This window comes from Bubalus bubalis, chromosome 2 (genome assembly GCF_019923935.1).
Source record: "Bubalus bubalis isolate 160015118507 breed Murrah chromosome 2, NDDB_SH_1, whole genome shotgun sequence".
Lineage (NCBI taxonomy): Eukaryota > Metazoa > Chordata > Mammalia > Artiodactyla > Bovidae > Bubalus > Bubalus bubalis.
The window spans coordinates 159,104,642-159,119,874 of NC_059158.1; the positions used below are offsets into that span (position 1 = coordinate 159,104,642).

Below are 15,233 nucleotides of genomic sequence, written 5' to 3' on the forward strand. Positions count from 1 at the left end.
AACAGTAGCAGGGTGGGGGTGGGAGGGCAGAGGGTTCGGAACCCATGCAATAGTTCCCAGGGGATTGGTCATTGGCCACCTGCAGCCTCTAGGGACCCCCCCGCCTCCAGCCAGAGCCCTCCAGCCGCCTGTTCAGCACCATCTGGCCTGAGTGTGGGCCCAACCTTGGCTGCATTGTTCAGTGTGCAGGGTCCAGAGTTGGCACTGCCCTACAGAAACAGCAACTGGGTGCAAAATTAAAAGGTGCAGAGGCTGTGCCTGGCATCTGGTTGCTATTAAAGGCTAAAATGGGAGGGGCTGCACTTGGGCCACGCCCCCTACCTCTCTCAGCCCCTAGCCCCCGTCTCTAGAGCACTCCAGCACCCTCACCAGAACTCTCAGTGCCCAGGACGAGGGCTTAGACTCATTCAACCTGGACACCACGGCCCTAGGGTGGGGGTCCCAGCAAAGCCAGGGGCTTCCCTGTGTGCCTAGGCCAATGTTTCTCCATTTCTTTTCTCTTCTCCACTTGCTCATCCTTCCTTTCCCAGATCTGCCTCCTCCCCTGGGACCTGCATCTGTGGTCTTTTCTTACACCCCCAGCCCATCTTGATCCGCTTGTCCCTACACTCAGAATCTTGGCTTTTCTCTGCTCACCAGGGTGTTTCTCTCTCTTATCTCTCTTGGCAGTGGCCCTACTCCCCAAGTTCAGGTGCTCCCCACTCTCCTCCCCCCCCACACACATACTCCAGAAGACCGGGAGCTTCCTCTAGACGCCTGAAGTTTCTGCCACATGGGCTTGAGGTCCTCCATCGTTATCTCCAGCCAGGAGCACCAGTACAACTTGATGGCTGTTCTGGATAGAGGTGGAAGGGAGACTGGCCCTTGCCATGGAATGTCCTGCACCACCTGTCCCTCTGCACCCCCGGGGCACACGGGGCGGGAGCGGGGAGCAGGGACTACAGCTCCCTGCCAGCCTGCTTGGCGTGATGAATGGAGCTGTCCTTCCTCCCCACGGGGGCCTTTGATCTCCCCTCGTGGGGAGGGGGCCAGGGGCATCAAAGACATTTTTGTGGCATTAGAGAATCAGATAAAATGCCATCTCACCTGCAGCTGCCCTCCCACCCGCTCCGGCCCGGCCAAGTTGGGGGAGCAGCGATGAGGCAGGGACCCTCGGACCCACGAGGCCCGGCTGCAGCGAGTCCTGACCCTTCGCTCTGCAACCTCCACTCTGTCGCTCGGTTGCACGTGCGAGCGCTTGATCGCAGGCCATAAAGAGGTTCTCTCTTGCTGTCTAATCTGCCCTCCCGCACCTCCTCCCCTGAGTGCCGGCCTGATGAGGCGGGGGCTGGGGAGCAGAGTGGAGGCCCATTGCTTCCTCCTGTGCTCAAGAAAAGGCTGAAAAAGGGGGCTTGCGGCGCAGAGGCGGGGTCCGGTCAGAGGTGACCCCCTCTGGAGTCGGCCCATCGGGCCATCGAGTTCGACACCCCTCCCCGGAGCACCCAGCGCCGGGGGCAGACTGCATCTCCCGGCCCCCGCTCCAGCATCCCACTCCGCACCGCCCCCCAACCCAAACTCCCTCATTCCTGGGAAGTTTTCTCTCTTTACAGTCAACAAACCTGTCAAACGTCTCCCTTCCAGCCCGTCCCCCATTCCTTCGCTCCTCTTCCTTCCCCCCCGCTTACCCTTCTCCACCCTGCTTCCCCGCCCCTCCTTGCCCCCGACTCCGAGCGGCGGCGGGGGGCTCCCAGGCCTTGTGAGAGGCGAGGTGAGGGGGCGAGGCAGGCGGGTCCCCCAGCCATGAGCGTGTTCGGGCCCCGCCCTCCGCCGAGCTCCGCGCCCGCCGCCCCGGGGCGCTCGGCTCCCTCCCGAGAGTCCCGCCGCCTGACTGTCGCAACTGCCACCCCCACGGCCCCCCTGCCCCTCGCCCCCGCCCCGGCCCCGCTCCCCTCCCACCCCCGCCCCCGGCTCTGATTTCTTCTCCCGAGCGAGCTCGGCAGGAGACACAGGCTCTGGCTGCCCTGTCCGCTCTCCGCCTCCGCCGCGCCCTCCTCGCCCAGGATGGGCCCCCCCGCCGCCGCCGCCGCCGCCGGAGCCATCGCCTCCCGGCCGCCGCCGCGCTCGCCCTGAAGCCCGGGCCCCCGCGCGCAGCGGCTGGCCCCTCAGCCTCGCGCCCTGCCCGCACCCGCCGGCCCTAAAGCTGTCATGATGCAGCCGCCCGCGCCCTCCCGCCTGGGGCTGCTCCTGCTGCTGCTCCTGTGTCCGGCGCACGTCGGCGGACTGTGGTGGTGAGTGCTGCGTCTGGCTGCCCCCGCGGGGCCCCTGGAGCTCGGACGTGGGGACCTCGGGGCCGAAGGTGGGGCTCCGGATCGCGCTCCCGCCGCCTCCCGGCTCTACCTGTGCGCGGAGCCCAGCCCCTCCGCAGCTGGAGACGCGAGGGGGAGGTGCGTGCCGCTCCTGCTGACCTCCTCTAGGGGCATTTCTGTACTGCCACTTAGACGTGCCCACACACCCCCTGCCCCCCTCCCTACATTCTACTGTATTTCCTCCTCCTGTGTCCCACCCCCACCGCAGGTTACGCGCTCAACCCAGGTCACCGAGGAATCAGCGGATGGGTAGGAAAGAGATACGGGGAGACGGAGGCAAGATCTGTAGTCTGAGATACGAATGAATAAAAGAGTGTGTGTTAAGAAGGCTTTGGATTTAGGGGAGAGAGGCTGAATTTGGGGGAAAGAGAAGAACAAGGTGGGAAACCACTGGCAGGGAGAGTCAAGTAGCTGCCTCTTCTCGCCCCACTTTGCTCACAAACCCACCAGCTTCTCTCTGGGCTCCTTCAGAATGGGTGGTAGGGGCGGGAAAGGGAGCGTAAAGGGGGAAACTGAGTCAGAACCTTCCCTTTCTCTACTTTCTCCTCCCCGAGCAAAGAGGAGGAAAGTCAGGAAAAGGACCCAAGCTCCTGGCCCTTCCAGATGTAGAGGTCATGGATGAAAAAATGTGCTGCTGGGAATCGTGGAGGGTCCTGGTGGAAGGGAACAAGGCCTGGCCAGCCAAGGGTTGGGGTCGAGTTCCCAGACTGCCCTAGCTAGAGCAGACACACAGGCAGCTGAGGTTGCGGGAACTTGGAGTCTTGCGGGATGGATAGAGGCTGGGGAGGTGGGTGCCCGGCCGGGACCGTTCAGCGATCCGGATCCCGTAGACTTTTTTTCCCCTTCTCAGTCTTGGGAGCAGCAAGGACCCGCCCGGAATAGTTGTGTTTAGAGAGGAGGGACTTGGACGATACCGCTGGTGCATTAGCCAATCCTAACAAGTCAAAACCTTGTCTATTTGCATACCGCCATATCATTGGCTGGATTCTCTACCCTCCACTCCTCTCCCACCCCGGGATTTGGAAGAAGGGGTGGGGCAGGCAGTTCCCTCTTTTCTAGGAAGATAGCTGGATGCCCACACAGGGAGCTGCTGGCCACGATCCCACTTCCATGATGTAGGAGAGAAGTCCCTCAGGGTGTCAGTGAGGGGGCCAAGCCAGGGCGACCTAAGTCTCGGCCAGGCAACATGCGTCCTTGGATCCTGACTTAGAATAATGCAGTAGCAGCTTTGAAATAAAGAGAACTGCGATCTAATCTCCCCCCATTGTCAAGCCTATGACCTTGGGCAAGTCACTTCTCCCTTCTCCCTGGTGTCTCAACTGTAAGATAGGGAGTCAGTCCTCCTACGTGGAAGGGTTGATAGGAGGATTGGGTGGGATGACCTACAACATAACCTGACGTTGGGAGGTGCTTCTAAATGTAAGTCCTCTCCTCCACACCCCAGGTTCTGGCCAGAATCCCCAAGGATGAAAGGGGGATCAATTTAAATTAAAATCTAGGATCTCTAGCAAAATTTTGCAAAGGGAGCTCTATCTCTTATTCCCCATACACACCTGTCCTAACTTTGCCCTTTCTCAAAGTATGGAGACAGAAGTTTCTCCCTGAGGGCTATTGCCTTGCTTCCCCACCCCACTCCACGCCCTACTATTTGTCCCAATTTTATCATCCTTCCGCTTAAAAATACAACTTCCTCCATGACGCTGCCCCTCTGTCTTCCCTCCCTTGCCTTCTCTATGCTCTCACTGCAGTCCATGCATTGGACATTATACCAGTTAGACATTTCACTGACTGCCCTCTCCTCTTGGGTCCTCTTTCCCTGCTCCTGGGAGGCGGAGCCTTTGTCTTTAGGGCCCTGGAAACTAAAGGTGCTGGGGACAGCTGTAGGGAGTTCTGCTGGGGTTTATGTTCATGGTGGCTCCTTTGTTTGTGCGGGGCTGCTGGATGGGAGCCATGCCAGAGGAAGAGAGACCTCGTCCCTTGGAGACTGACCCTGAAGCTGGAAAGGAGGGAGTGGGGGAGGAGGGGAGGAAGGCAGGTGTGGAAGAACACAGAGGCCTTCATGGCCACAGCTGCAGGGCAAGCCGGGTGAAGAGTGAGGAGTTGGAGTGATAAGGTGTCTGGCAACTGGCTCACTCAGATACTTTGGAGAGGTTGTCCCCACCCCTGAGGCTTCACCTGAAGCAAGAGCTTCTTCAGGCAAGAAACGTCCAGGCTGCTCCCTGATGTCTAGAACTGGTTGGCTGGATCTTTTCTTCCTGCTTCGCAGAGAACACTAGCCAGGCCGGAGCTCCAGCGGTGAACAGGAAAGCGGCTGGCCTCACAGCAGCTCATTGCAGTCCATGCTGCCATTCTAGCAGCAGCCAGGCTGGGAAGACATAGTTCTCCAGGAACTCTGAGTGACTGGACTGTCCTGGTTAGGAAAGGAGGGCTCTGGAGGGGCCGTGGCCCAGGCCTTAGGCTCACGGACCTGGGTCTAGGTCCACCAGAAGTTTCCCCTTCCAATTTCTTCCCTCTTCCCCTTCTTTCCCGCCGCCCCTCTTCTCCAACGCTTTCTAAACTCTGCCTCTGACCTCTGTCTGTCTCTCTCTCATCTGTAACCATATCTTTGTGAATCACAGAATCCCAGATTCCAGGACATTGGCCAGGCTCTCTTGAGGTCATCTTGTCCAGCTTACTGCCTCCAGGCTATCCAGCTTATGCTCTGGCCCTGACAGATTCTGTCCTGGTCATCAGCTCCCAGCCCTCCCATCCTGCTCTCTGCCCCTTCTCATCCTCCCCCAGGAGGTTCTTCTCAATATCTGGCCCATCTTTATTTATACCTTCAATCAGTGGATGTAGAAAATAGCTCACTCTCACAGAATAGCCAAATCAATCTCCCTTCTTCTCCTTTCCTCTTTCCATTTGATATTTTCTGTAAAAGAAACTAACCCTCCCATTGTTCCACTTGGAAAAGCACCACTTGGTCTCACTCCCTTCCCCCATCTCATCTTCCCTATGAGAACAGGAGCCAGGCACTGGTCAGCTCTGGCCCCTCGGGGAGGCAGGGAAAGGACCCAGGCCTCTTCCTGACACCCAGGCTTTCCAGTTGTGACTCCCATCACCCCTTCCCATCCTCTCTTTCTCTGGGGCCCCTGACCCTTCATGGTCAGTCTTGTTGCTGGCTCTCACAAGCTTAAGATGGGGTGGATGGTGGGGGTAGGGTGGCCATCCAGGCCTCCCCTCCCAGCCCTCCCCACCCTTCGCCTTGGCAGCTTCCCCTGGAAGGAGACAATGGGGCTGTGAGCAGAAAAGGGCAGGGGCAAAAGGAGGCTGGCTTGGTCCAGGCCAGAGCATGCCCTGAGCCCACCAGAGTCCTGGCACCGTGACATTTCCCGGGGGGTGCAGTCCCCTCCTGCCCTCTTCTCATCAGAAGCCAGGAGTTGGGTGGGAGCGGGAATTGGCGGGGGAAGTCAGCGGGAGGCTTGATCATCAGGGCCCAGCCAGGGGGATTCCAGAATGTGTACTTTGATGAAGAAATGCAGCGGTGGAGGGGATGAGGTGGTGGGGGTGGGGGGGGTTGGGGGGTGCGGGCAGCCGGGCTGCTGTCAGGCTGGCGGTAGGGCACCCAGCCAGTCAGAGCAGGAGGTGCTCAGGAACACAGAAGCCTGTCCCCTGGGAGTGGGGAGAGCGCCCTCTAGCCTGCACCCTCCTTCCTGCCAGGGGCAGAGTGGGGCGAGGCCCTGGGTGCTTCCCCTGGACTGCTTGAGTAGGAGCACAGGGAGGGAAAGGTCGCTGGGCAAGTACTTCACCCACTTTCCACCTGGTCTCTTTGGCTGTTTCCTCTAGCTTGGAGCCCTCTGCTTAATCCAGAAATTAGATCTAGAAAGGACCTTACAGATCATCTGGGCCAATCTTCTCACTCTCAGTGAGAGAAGTCTAGCAAAGTTCAGGGACAGGAGGTGACTTGCCCAAGGCCACCCAGAATGCAAGTAGCTGAGGGCTGGGGACCAGGAGTCCACCTCCCGCTGAGTGCTGTGTCCTGGTGTGCAGTAGGGGTAGGGATCAGGAAAGGGGTACAGGCCCCTGCACAGGCCCCTTCTGCTCCCCCCGTCTCACAGTGCTTCCCCACCTCGGTATGGGAGAGCAGATGGCATAGGACAGACTCTCTGCAGGATATCCAGTGGATGGTCATTGTGTCCAGGCCTCTGACCAGCAGCAAGCCATCTTGTGTGGGGAAGTCATTCAGGGCAGGGAAAGCCCCTGCAAGGGAAGAAGTGTGAGGAGGTGGGAAGGGCAGCACCTGGGACTGGGCAGAAAGGACCCAGTTGGGCCGGGGGGAGGGGGGGGTGTGGAGCCAGGGAATGGGGTGGCTGGTGGGCGGTGGGGAGGTAGGGGTTAATGGAGCTGGGGCATTACTGACTTTGATGTGGTGGTTGGGGTGGGGGTAGGGACTGGGGGAGGGGGAACAGTAATTACTGAGTTAGACAGAGCAGGACAGGACAGGCGGGCCGGGCACAGGCCCGGGCCCAGCCTCCTCGGCAGCCCAGCCGTCAGGCAACATTTTTCTACCCCTTCTCCACCACCCACCTCCCCCACCCCTGTGCAGCCCCCACCCACAGCCCCAGGGCTCAGGGCTCCCTCTGCTGGCTCTTGGGAGCTGAGGGTCAGACTAAGGAGTACCCAGAATGAGTGCGGGGAACTAGTGGGGATTTGGCTGTGAGACCCTTTAGAGGAGCAGGCATCAGAAAGGTCTGTGATCCTCTTGGCCTCAAGAATCCACCCAGGAGTGCTGGCTGGAGAAGGGAGGCGGGGGGTGGGGGGATCTTGGAGGGTGCTCCTGGTCCATGGATTAGACTGGCAGGGGAGGAGGAGATACTGAGATCCAGGCTAAGGAGAGTTGGAGCAAAGTATGTTCTCAGGAATTCACACATGCTACCTGATTGCCGTGCACTGTGCAGGCCCAGGAGGTGGTTAAGGGTGTGAATGGGAAGTCACCTATGGGAAGACACTTGTGGAAGCCCACTCTCTGGAGAGGCTCTTTTCAGAAGTAGGCAGGTATTATTATTTATTTCCACTTTACAGTTGAGGACACTGAGGTTCAGAAGGTTAAGTTTCCTCATCCATTCAACAAAGGCTTGCAACAAAGGCCAACCTCCCCAACTAGGGGCTTGCTAACATTGTGGAACCAGCAAAGGGCAGAGCCTAGATCCAAACCCAAGTCTGATGGATTCTCAAGGCCCTGAGTTGTGTTCTGCTAATGACATTATACTTCTCCCTGAGATCTTTGTCTGGAATGAGTTTATATCTAATTGGAAAGATAAGACAAGAAGATGTGACAAAACAATTATGCCACCAGCCAGGATGACAAAAAACACCCCCGCCCCCATAAGTGACACCAGGAGTGAGGCAGGTGGGGGAGGTCAGAGAGGGCTGGGGCCCACCATTGGCTCCTTAGAGCAGGTGGGATCAGAGGCAAGTTTGGAGAGATGCTGTGTGAGATTTGGATGACTTAGAAGTGAGGAGGGGGGCGGGGTTGTCTCTGAGTCTGGAAACTTAGCGGTATGATCTGGGATGGATGCAGAGTCAGCCAACCCTGATCAGAGTAAGGACCATGTGGAGGACAGTATGCAAAAGCCCCTGAGGTATCAGAAGCCCTCGGGGTGGGAGGGCTGTTTCCTCCAGTCCCTTTGGTTTTTAAAATATTCGCCTAAATTTCTTGCAATGGGGATTCCCCCATTGAGTGGCCAGGGTAAGTCCCCTATCTTGCTTGCCTGTACAATAAGGGTGTAGTGGGTGGAAGTGGACTAGAAAATTTTCCACCCTCTGAAGCCAGGCATAGGAAGGTAAGTTAGGCCAGAAACCCAGGCCTCCAAGGCTTAGATTCACAGATGCTGCCAATAGGAACTGGCTGCCCCCGGATGCCATCTCATTTGGCTACTTATTCTACCAACTGAGGTCCCTGGGAAGGAGATCTTGGCACAGGAGGCCAAGCCAGCTAGAATGGCCAAACCCAGGCTTGTTCCTTCTTGTCTATGTACTGATTTCTTTTAGGGCTAGCTTTGTTTTTTCTATGCCCAGGAGCGGCTATTTGTTTAGGATCTCAGATCCTACATATTATATATTTCCTACCACCACTGTGCTCCAACCGCCAGCCCCCGCCCAACACGCAGATGCTTCCAGACAGGCACCTCTTCCCTAGGCTGATCTCAGGCCAGTGCAAACTCAGAGGCCCCCAAAGCAGAGTTCAGTCCCTAAGCAAGCAGAAGGGAAGGAAGGAAGGCAAAGGAAGAGGGGCGTTGGGGGAGTTATTTTGTGATTCAGTTAAAGATGGTGTTAAAGTTAGAGAGGCTATTTGAGTCTGTCTTGCCAACTCCTTATCTTCCTGACGCCCAGAGAGGGAACTGACTTGCTCAGCATAGCTCAGCTCACCCAGAGTGGACAGAGACCGGAGTACAAATGTGAGGCCTGGTGTTTTGCCCAACGCTTCCCTGCCAGTCCCCTTCTGGAGTTTCCTTTCCTGTGACTTGAAGATGGGAGTGAGGACAGGAGGGCAGGGAGCAAGCTGGTCCCTTGGGATTCTAGCTGCTACTATTGCCCATCCCTCCTCCTGACTGGCTTGTAAACAAGTCTAGTTCCCAGGCAGCCAGCCAGCCTGAGGAGCCAGACCCGGACCAGAAACTGACTCCAGGGCAGCCCCTCAACCCTGTGCAGGGCCAGCCCCACCTCCTGGGGGGCTCTGCCTGTAGTGCTCATCCTGATTCCTCTCCTATCTCAAGCTTCTGGGAAAAAGACAAGGTCAAGAGGTTCTTTCCCTTTCTCGCCTGCACACCCCACCCTCTCTTACTTCCCCAGAGCAGGAGGGGGGAGAGAAGCGGGATGGGACAGAGTAACCTTGGGAAGATAAGGCCAGTCAGCCTTGGGAAAGTAGGGAGTTAGCAAAGGGCAGGATTGGGGAGGGGAGACTGGGGAACTTGGCAGCTTGTGGGTGGAGTGGGGAAGACGGGTTTGCAGAGTCCCAGGCTCCCAGGTTGAGTTCTCAAGATGCAGGTGGCAGAAGAGAAGCTGGATGGCTGTGTGGAGGCCTGTTTCCCTGCCTCTAAATCCAGCTGGGGAGAAAATGTTTTTGGAAGCTAATTAGGAGTCATGAAGCCACATGTGGACAGGGTTCAATGAGGACCTTCTCCTTAGATGGCTCCTTCATTCACTCAAAAACATATATTAGATGATATTCATTGGAGAAGCATAGTAATCATTCACAATATGCAAATTTTCATAATAAAAATTGGAGGGGAAATACAAGTTAAGCAGCTAAAAATCTGCCATGGAAAATGAAATTAACAGTCCTAACACTCAAGGTGCTCCATAGTCTTATTTACCAGCCTTGTACAACCATACTGGAAATTGCCCCCAATTATTTTTGTAATGAAATTGGATAAGTAGAAGGGGGATGAATAGATTGATAGAAATAAAGGTAGATAGATAAAGACTGATCAACTTGTACAGCCAGGGGTTTTCCTACCCTTAGCCCACTTGCCCCTGCCCCATCTATTACTTCTCTAGAGATGCGAAAGGGTTGGGGCTGGACCTTCCCAGGTACAGTGGGAATGCAGTGATGGCAAATCCTAAACATGGAGGCAGGCAGGTTTGGATTATGAGTCTCTCCACTGAGGAGAGAACTTTGGTTCCTGGACTACTGGGGTAGGGGTGATAACACTGACCGGTCGGGTGGTGATGGGGGTGGGGTGGAGTGTGGTAGGACACTTTACAGGATTGAGGACTGAGCTCAAGGATTGAGCTTACACATCTTCCTGCAATCATGTCTTCAAGCATCTCACTCCTTAGTGAGAGAAGTTCTACCTTAAGACCTAAATTCCTCCTGCTGCTATTTAAGCCCATTACATCTCATTGTTGTGGGCCCAGAACATGCCTGGGCAGGAGCAAATGGGGACAGTGGGGTGGATATGCACTAAAGCTAAGCTGAAAAGTAGGCCACCTTGACCTTTGGCACATATCTACCAACATTTTCCTCCAGGTTTTCTTTCTCCTGGTGTTGCTTCTCCCCACCCAAAATCTTATTCCACCCCCTGCTAAAGGCTTTTGAGTGGTTTCAAATTACCCTCAGCCTAAATGCTCTACCTACTTATTCCTACCAGACAGAGATCTCAGCTAAGTGCTCAAATAAGAGCATTCCAATTAAAGTAGTCCCCTCCAGGTGTGAATACCCAGCCGAGTGAACCTTCAGGGGTATGATGTACAGCAACTAAAAGGAAGTGCTAGCCTCGGATGAAGCAAAGGCTGAGAATGGAGGTATTTCTGAAAGTGTGTGGAACTCCTGGTAAGGTCTTTACCCACCAAGCCAAGGAGTATCCCCTCCCCAGTCAGTTATGTTATCTGCCCTGAGACCCCCGCCCCGTGCACTGTTCTTGGCTTGCTGCCATCTTGCTCTGGAAAGGTCACAGACCCTGGAGCAGGAGAAGGGGTCAGTGTCATCTACTTTACAACATGGCTTCAGAGACTCAGTCCCCAGTGCCTTCCTCCTGCTCAGGGAAACAGGGAGATATCGGGGTTGGGGTTGGGGGTGAGGGGTGGAATCTGACAGAAGGAGAAATCTGGGCTAGAGAGGGAGGGGGTGTGACTTTCCTCAAAGGAGCCCTCCCTTGACCGCTGTAACAGACCGTGGCTTGCTGTATTGCTGGGATTGCCCTACCTTTCTCGCATCAGGGCTAATCAGCTAACATAAGACCAGCTTGTGGTCCACTAAGACCAGATCCTTTTCTGACACTGTCTACTCTTCTTTATATTTCTTTATGATATGTACCTTCTTTTCTTTGACAGCTTACTTTTTTTTCCTAATTGAGTTTATTTATTTTTATTTTTGGCTGTGCTGGGTCTTCATTACTGTGTGAGGGCTTTCTCTAGTTGCAGAGAGTGGGGGCTATTCTCTAGTTGCAGCGTGCCCAGCTTCTCATCGCAGTGGCTTCTCTTGTTGCAGAGCAGAGGTTCTAGGGTGTGAGAGCTTCAGTAGTTGCAGCACATGGGCTCAGTAATTGCTGCACACTGGCTTAGGTGCTCAGAGGCATGTGGGATCTTCCAGGACCAGAGATTGAACTAGTGTCCTCTGCATTGTAAGGCTGGTTTTTAACCACTGGACCACCAGGGAAGCCCTGTGATGGCTTGCTTGATCTTCCTTCCGTTAACGTCCTTTTCCTTTCCCTTTTGGGTTAGGCCTGGTGAATTTTAAACTTGGTCTACTTGGTGCCAGATGCCTTCACCTTGAGTCAAAATCCTGTAAGGATTTATTAATGAAGGTGTACACGGAAGGATAATACTAACTCTTTGATCTATAGCAATTTCAGTCTAGAATCTAGCTCAGAGGGGACACACACACACACACACACCCCCACACACACACACGCGCACGGAATAGTAAGAGAACCAGGTGGGGCAATCTCTATCTCAGTTGGGGGTGCTGGTGGGGCAAGAGGCATGTCACAGCTCCCGGCTGTGGGCTGGGCGGGGCTGGTCTCCCGCCCCTCCCCCAAGCTCTTCGAGTTACAACCATGGTCTGCTGTTCTTTACTTCCCAGGGCCGTGGGCAGCCCTTTGGTCATGGACCCTACCAGCATCTGCAGGAAGGCCCGGCGGCTCGCAGGGCGGCAGGCTGAGTTGTGCCAGGCCGAGCCAGAAGTGGTGGCCGAGCTAGCGCGGGGCGCCCGGCTGGGGGTTCGGGAATGCCAGTTCCAGTTCCGCTTCCGACGCTGGAACTGCTCCAGCCATAGCAAGGCCTTCGGGCGCATCCTGCAACAGGGTCAGTGTGGGGAGGACCCCAGGAGGGGGCTGTTGTCTCGCCGTTGAAGAGTCAGAGGAGAGGGTGGGGGTGGGGGGAGGCCCACGGAGCCCCACTTCCTCCACGGGTCAAAGGACACGGCCCCGATCACGTCTCCCAGCCCTACGCCACTCTGCCTCGCGCCCACCGCAGCGCCCCAGAACCCAGCCCAGGTCTTGCTGTCTGACCGCCCCTCTCCGCTTCCGCAGACATCCGGGAGACCGCCTTCGTGTTCGCTATAACGGCGGCAGGCGCCAGCCATGCGGTCACGCAGGCCTGCTCCATGGGCGAGCTGCTGCAGTGCGGCTGCCAGGCGCCCCGAGGCCGGGCCCCACCCCGGCCCCCCGGCCTGCCAGGCACCCCTGGGCCCCCCGGCCCCGCGGGGTCCCCCGACGGCAGCGCCGCCTGGGAGTGGGGGGGCTGCGGCGACGACGTGGACTTCGGGGACGAGAAGTCGAGGCTCTTCATGGACGCGCAGCACAAACGGGGACGTGGAGACATCCGTATGTTGGTGCAACTTCATAACAATGAGGCGGGCCGGCTGGTGAGTGGGGACAGGCACGGATAAGGGCACGCGCGCGCGCGCGCGCGCGTGTGTGTGTGTGTGTGTGTGTAAATGTGGGAGTGTGGGTGAGTTTGAAAGGATGTGGAGGCTGTGGTATATGAGGAGGAGTGAGTTTGTGGAAGGGCTTAGTGGGGTACACGGTGTAGGAGTTTGTTAATGTGTGGGAGGCCACTGGGGAAGATTGGCTGGGGGTGTGGTTGGGCCAGTGGGAGACAAGGTGGCTGACTTAGAAGAGGGAGTCACTTGGGGGGCCTGGGAGGGGTAGGGGCTGATGGTCCAGTGGGCAGGGTAGGGAGGGGACAACCAGGGAAGAGGACCCAGGGCCTTTAGGGACCTCAGATAGGGAGGACATAGTTCTGAAACAGGACAAGTAGGGCAAAGCTTGGGTGGCTAGGGGCTGCCAGGGCAGGGCCTGAGGAGGGAGACCAAGGCCAAGGATGAGAGAAAGGACAGAAGCCCAGTAAAGGCATGGGATCTGGAGGTTGGGGAGCTGGGAGAAGTGAGGGAGGCTCCAGGGACAATGGTCTTGGAAAGGAGTGAAGGACGAGGAGTGGATCCTGATGGTAGGAGGGGTCAGGGAGAGGCCAGGAAAGCTGTGACAGTCTAGGCACTTGTCAACTGGCTGCCTGGCAATCCCAGACCAGTCCCTGCCCAGAGCCCTGGCAGCCTCTCCCCTTCCCTCTATGATGAGGAGGGCCTCAGGAGCTCCTGTTTAGGGACAAGAAGCAGTATGAGTCAGATGTTCCTGGGGCGGGGTGGAGGGGAAAGAGAAGAGGCCTAGGAGGGGCCCCATAGACTTCAAGACTGTAGATAAGGTTGGCCCCTGGACTCTGAGCTTCCGGAAATGATCTTCCTGGGGCATCTGACCCCATAAATCTCTAGCAGGGTTGTGAGTTTTCCATTCCAGCTTCAGACATAAATGGTAAATAAAGGGCAGGACTCCTGGGTTTCAGTTCTCAGTAGGGCATTCATAGGGGCCCTCCTGCACCCTATGCCTCAGTTCTAGCGTGTGCCAGGGAACCCCCATATCCTATGTCTTGTAGGGTTATGGCCTGAGGCATTGGGCAGGGGTGGGAGGAAGAGGGGACTTGGAGAGGAATGTCCAGACAGGCCCACATACCTGTCGGAAAGGATTGGGGAGGGGTGGCGGAGACAGAGCCCAGGCAGCCTGCTCTGCCTGGGGCCCTGGGAGCAGGAATGAGAAGGCTGGCTGGCAAGAGGAATCCGTGCGACAGCTGCCACCTTTACCCCCTCCCTCCAGGGAGAATCTCACCCTTGCTGTCCATTCCGCTTTCTCCCCCATTCCTTGGCTTTGGATCCTGGAATCTCTACACTGCATACTGTCCCCCACTCCCCACTGCTCCCACTTCTCCATCATTCCTCCTCCTCTCCCAGGTGTCGGGCCGTGATTTCCTCCTTCCCACTTTGCGCGCTTTCGCTTTTTTATTTGGCTTTTTTTTTTTTTTTTTTTTTGGTCTGCTCTTTGCTGTCTTCCATTCACCACCCTCCCCTATTTTATTTTCTGTCGGTCCTCTGGGCCTTTGTGCGCCCCACCTCCCGGATCTGTTCCCATCCGCCTGCTCTTATGCTCCCCGCAGGCCGTGCGGAGCCACACGCGGACCGAATGCAAGTGCCACGGACTGTCCGGCTCGTGCGCGCTGCGCACCTGCTGGCAGAAGCTGCCCCCGTTCCGCGAGGTGGGCGCGCGGTTGCTCGAGCGCTTCCACGGCGCCTCGCGTGTCATGGGCACCAACGATGGCAAGGCTCTGCTGCCCGCCGTCCGCACGCTCAAGCCGCCGGGCCGCGCTGACCTGCTCTATGCCGCTGACTCGCCCGACTTCTGCGCCCCCAACCGGCGCACGGGTTCGCCGGGCACCCGCGGCCGCGCCTGCAACAGCAGCGCCCCGGACCTCAGCGGCTGCGACCTGCTGTGCTGCGGCCGCGGGCACCGCCAGGAGAGCGTGCTTCTCGAGGAGAACTGCCTGTGCCGCTTTCACTGGTGCTGCGTGGTGCAGTGCCACCGCTGCCGCGTGCGCAAGGAGCTCAGCCTTTGCCTTTGACCCGCCGCGGCACTCGGAACTGCGCGCGGAGCCGCCTCTCGGCACCTGCGGGACCTCTGGGCGCCAGCAGAGGGCGCTGCCTCGGCCCGGCTTCCCCCTGAGAAAGTCCATCTTGCAGGCCTCTGGAAACTGCGAGGCGGTGGGACTTGAGACTTATGCCGGTTCATCAAGGCCCAGGGCACTGAGGGAGCCACCCGACAGGGGCTCCCGGGGACTTCATGAGGAGACCATATAGAGCCTCTCTCTCCTCGGCCCCCAGACGGAAACCAAAGAGCCATTTTCTAGGCCTCTGAATGTGGGGCTCCTCAGAACTACTGGCCATGGGGTGGGTGGGTGAGTTTTGTATCAATAAAGATATTTAAACCAATGGGATATATCAATAAAGATATTTAAACCTAGGCCCAGAGTTTTTTTTTGGGGGGGGGGTTGCTGCCGTGGGGACAGGCTCTGAAAGGAGTG

The 15,233-nt window shown here is 57.1% G+C and overlaps 1 protein-coding gene across 1 annotated transcript; it reads left to right on the top strand.

Annotated features, from left to right (window-relative positions):
* The first annotated feature begins 2,038 nt into the window (after positions 1-2,038).
* WNT6 (Wnt family member 6) lies at positions 2,039-15,172 on the top strand. Its single transcript, XM_006059017.4, has 4 exons — positions 2,039-2,267; positions 11,911-12,131; positions 12,359-12,693; positions 14,313-15,172. The coding sequence occupies exons 1-4, from the start codon at positions 2,185-2,187 to the stop codon at positions 14,772-14,774; spliced, it is 1,101 nt and encodes a 366-aa protein (XP_006059079.3). The 5' UTR covers positions 2,039-2,184; the 3' UTR covers positions 14,775-15,172.
* The last annotated feature ends 61 nt before the right edge of the window (positions 15,173-15,233 follow it).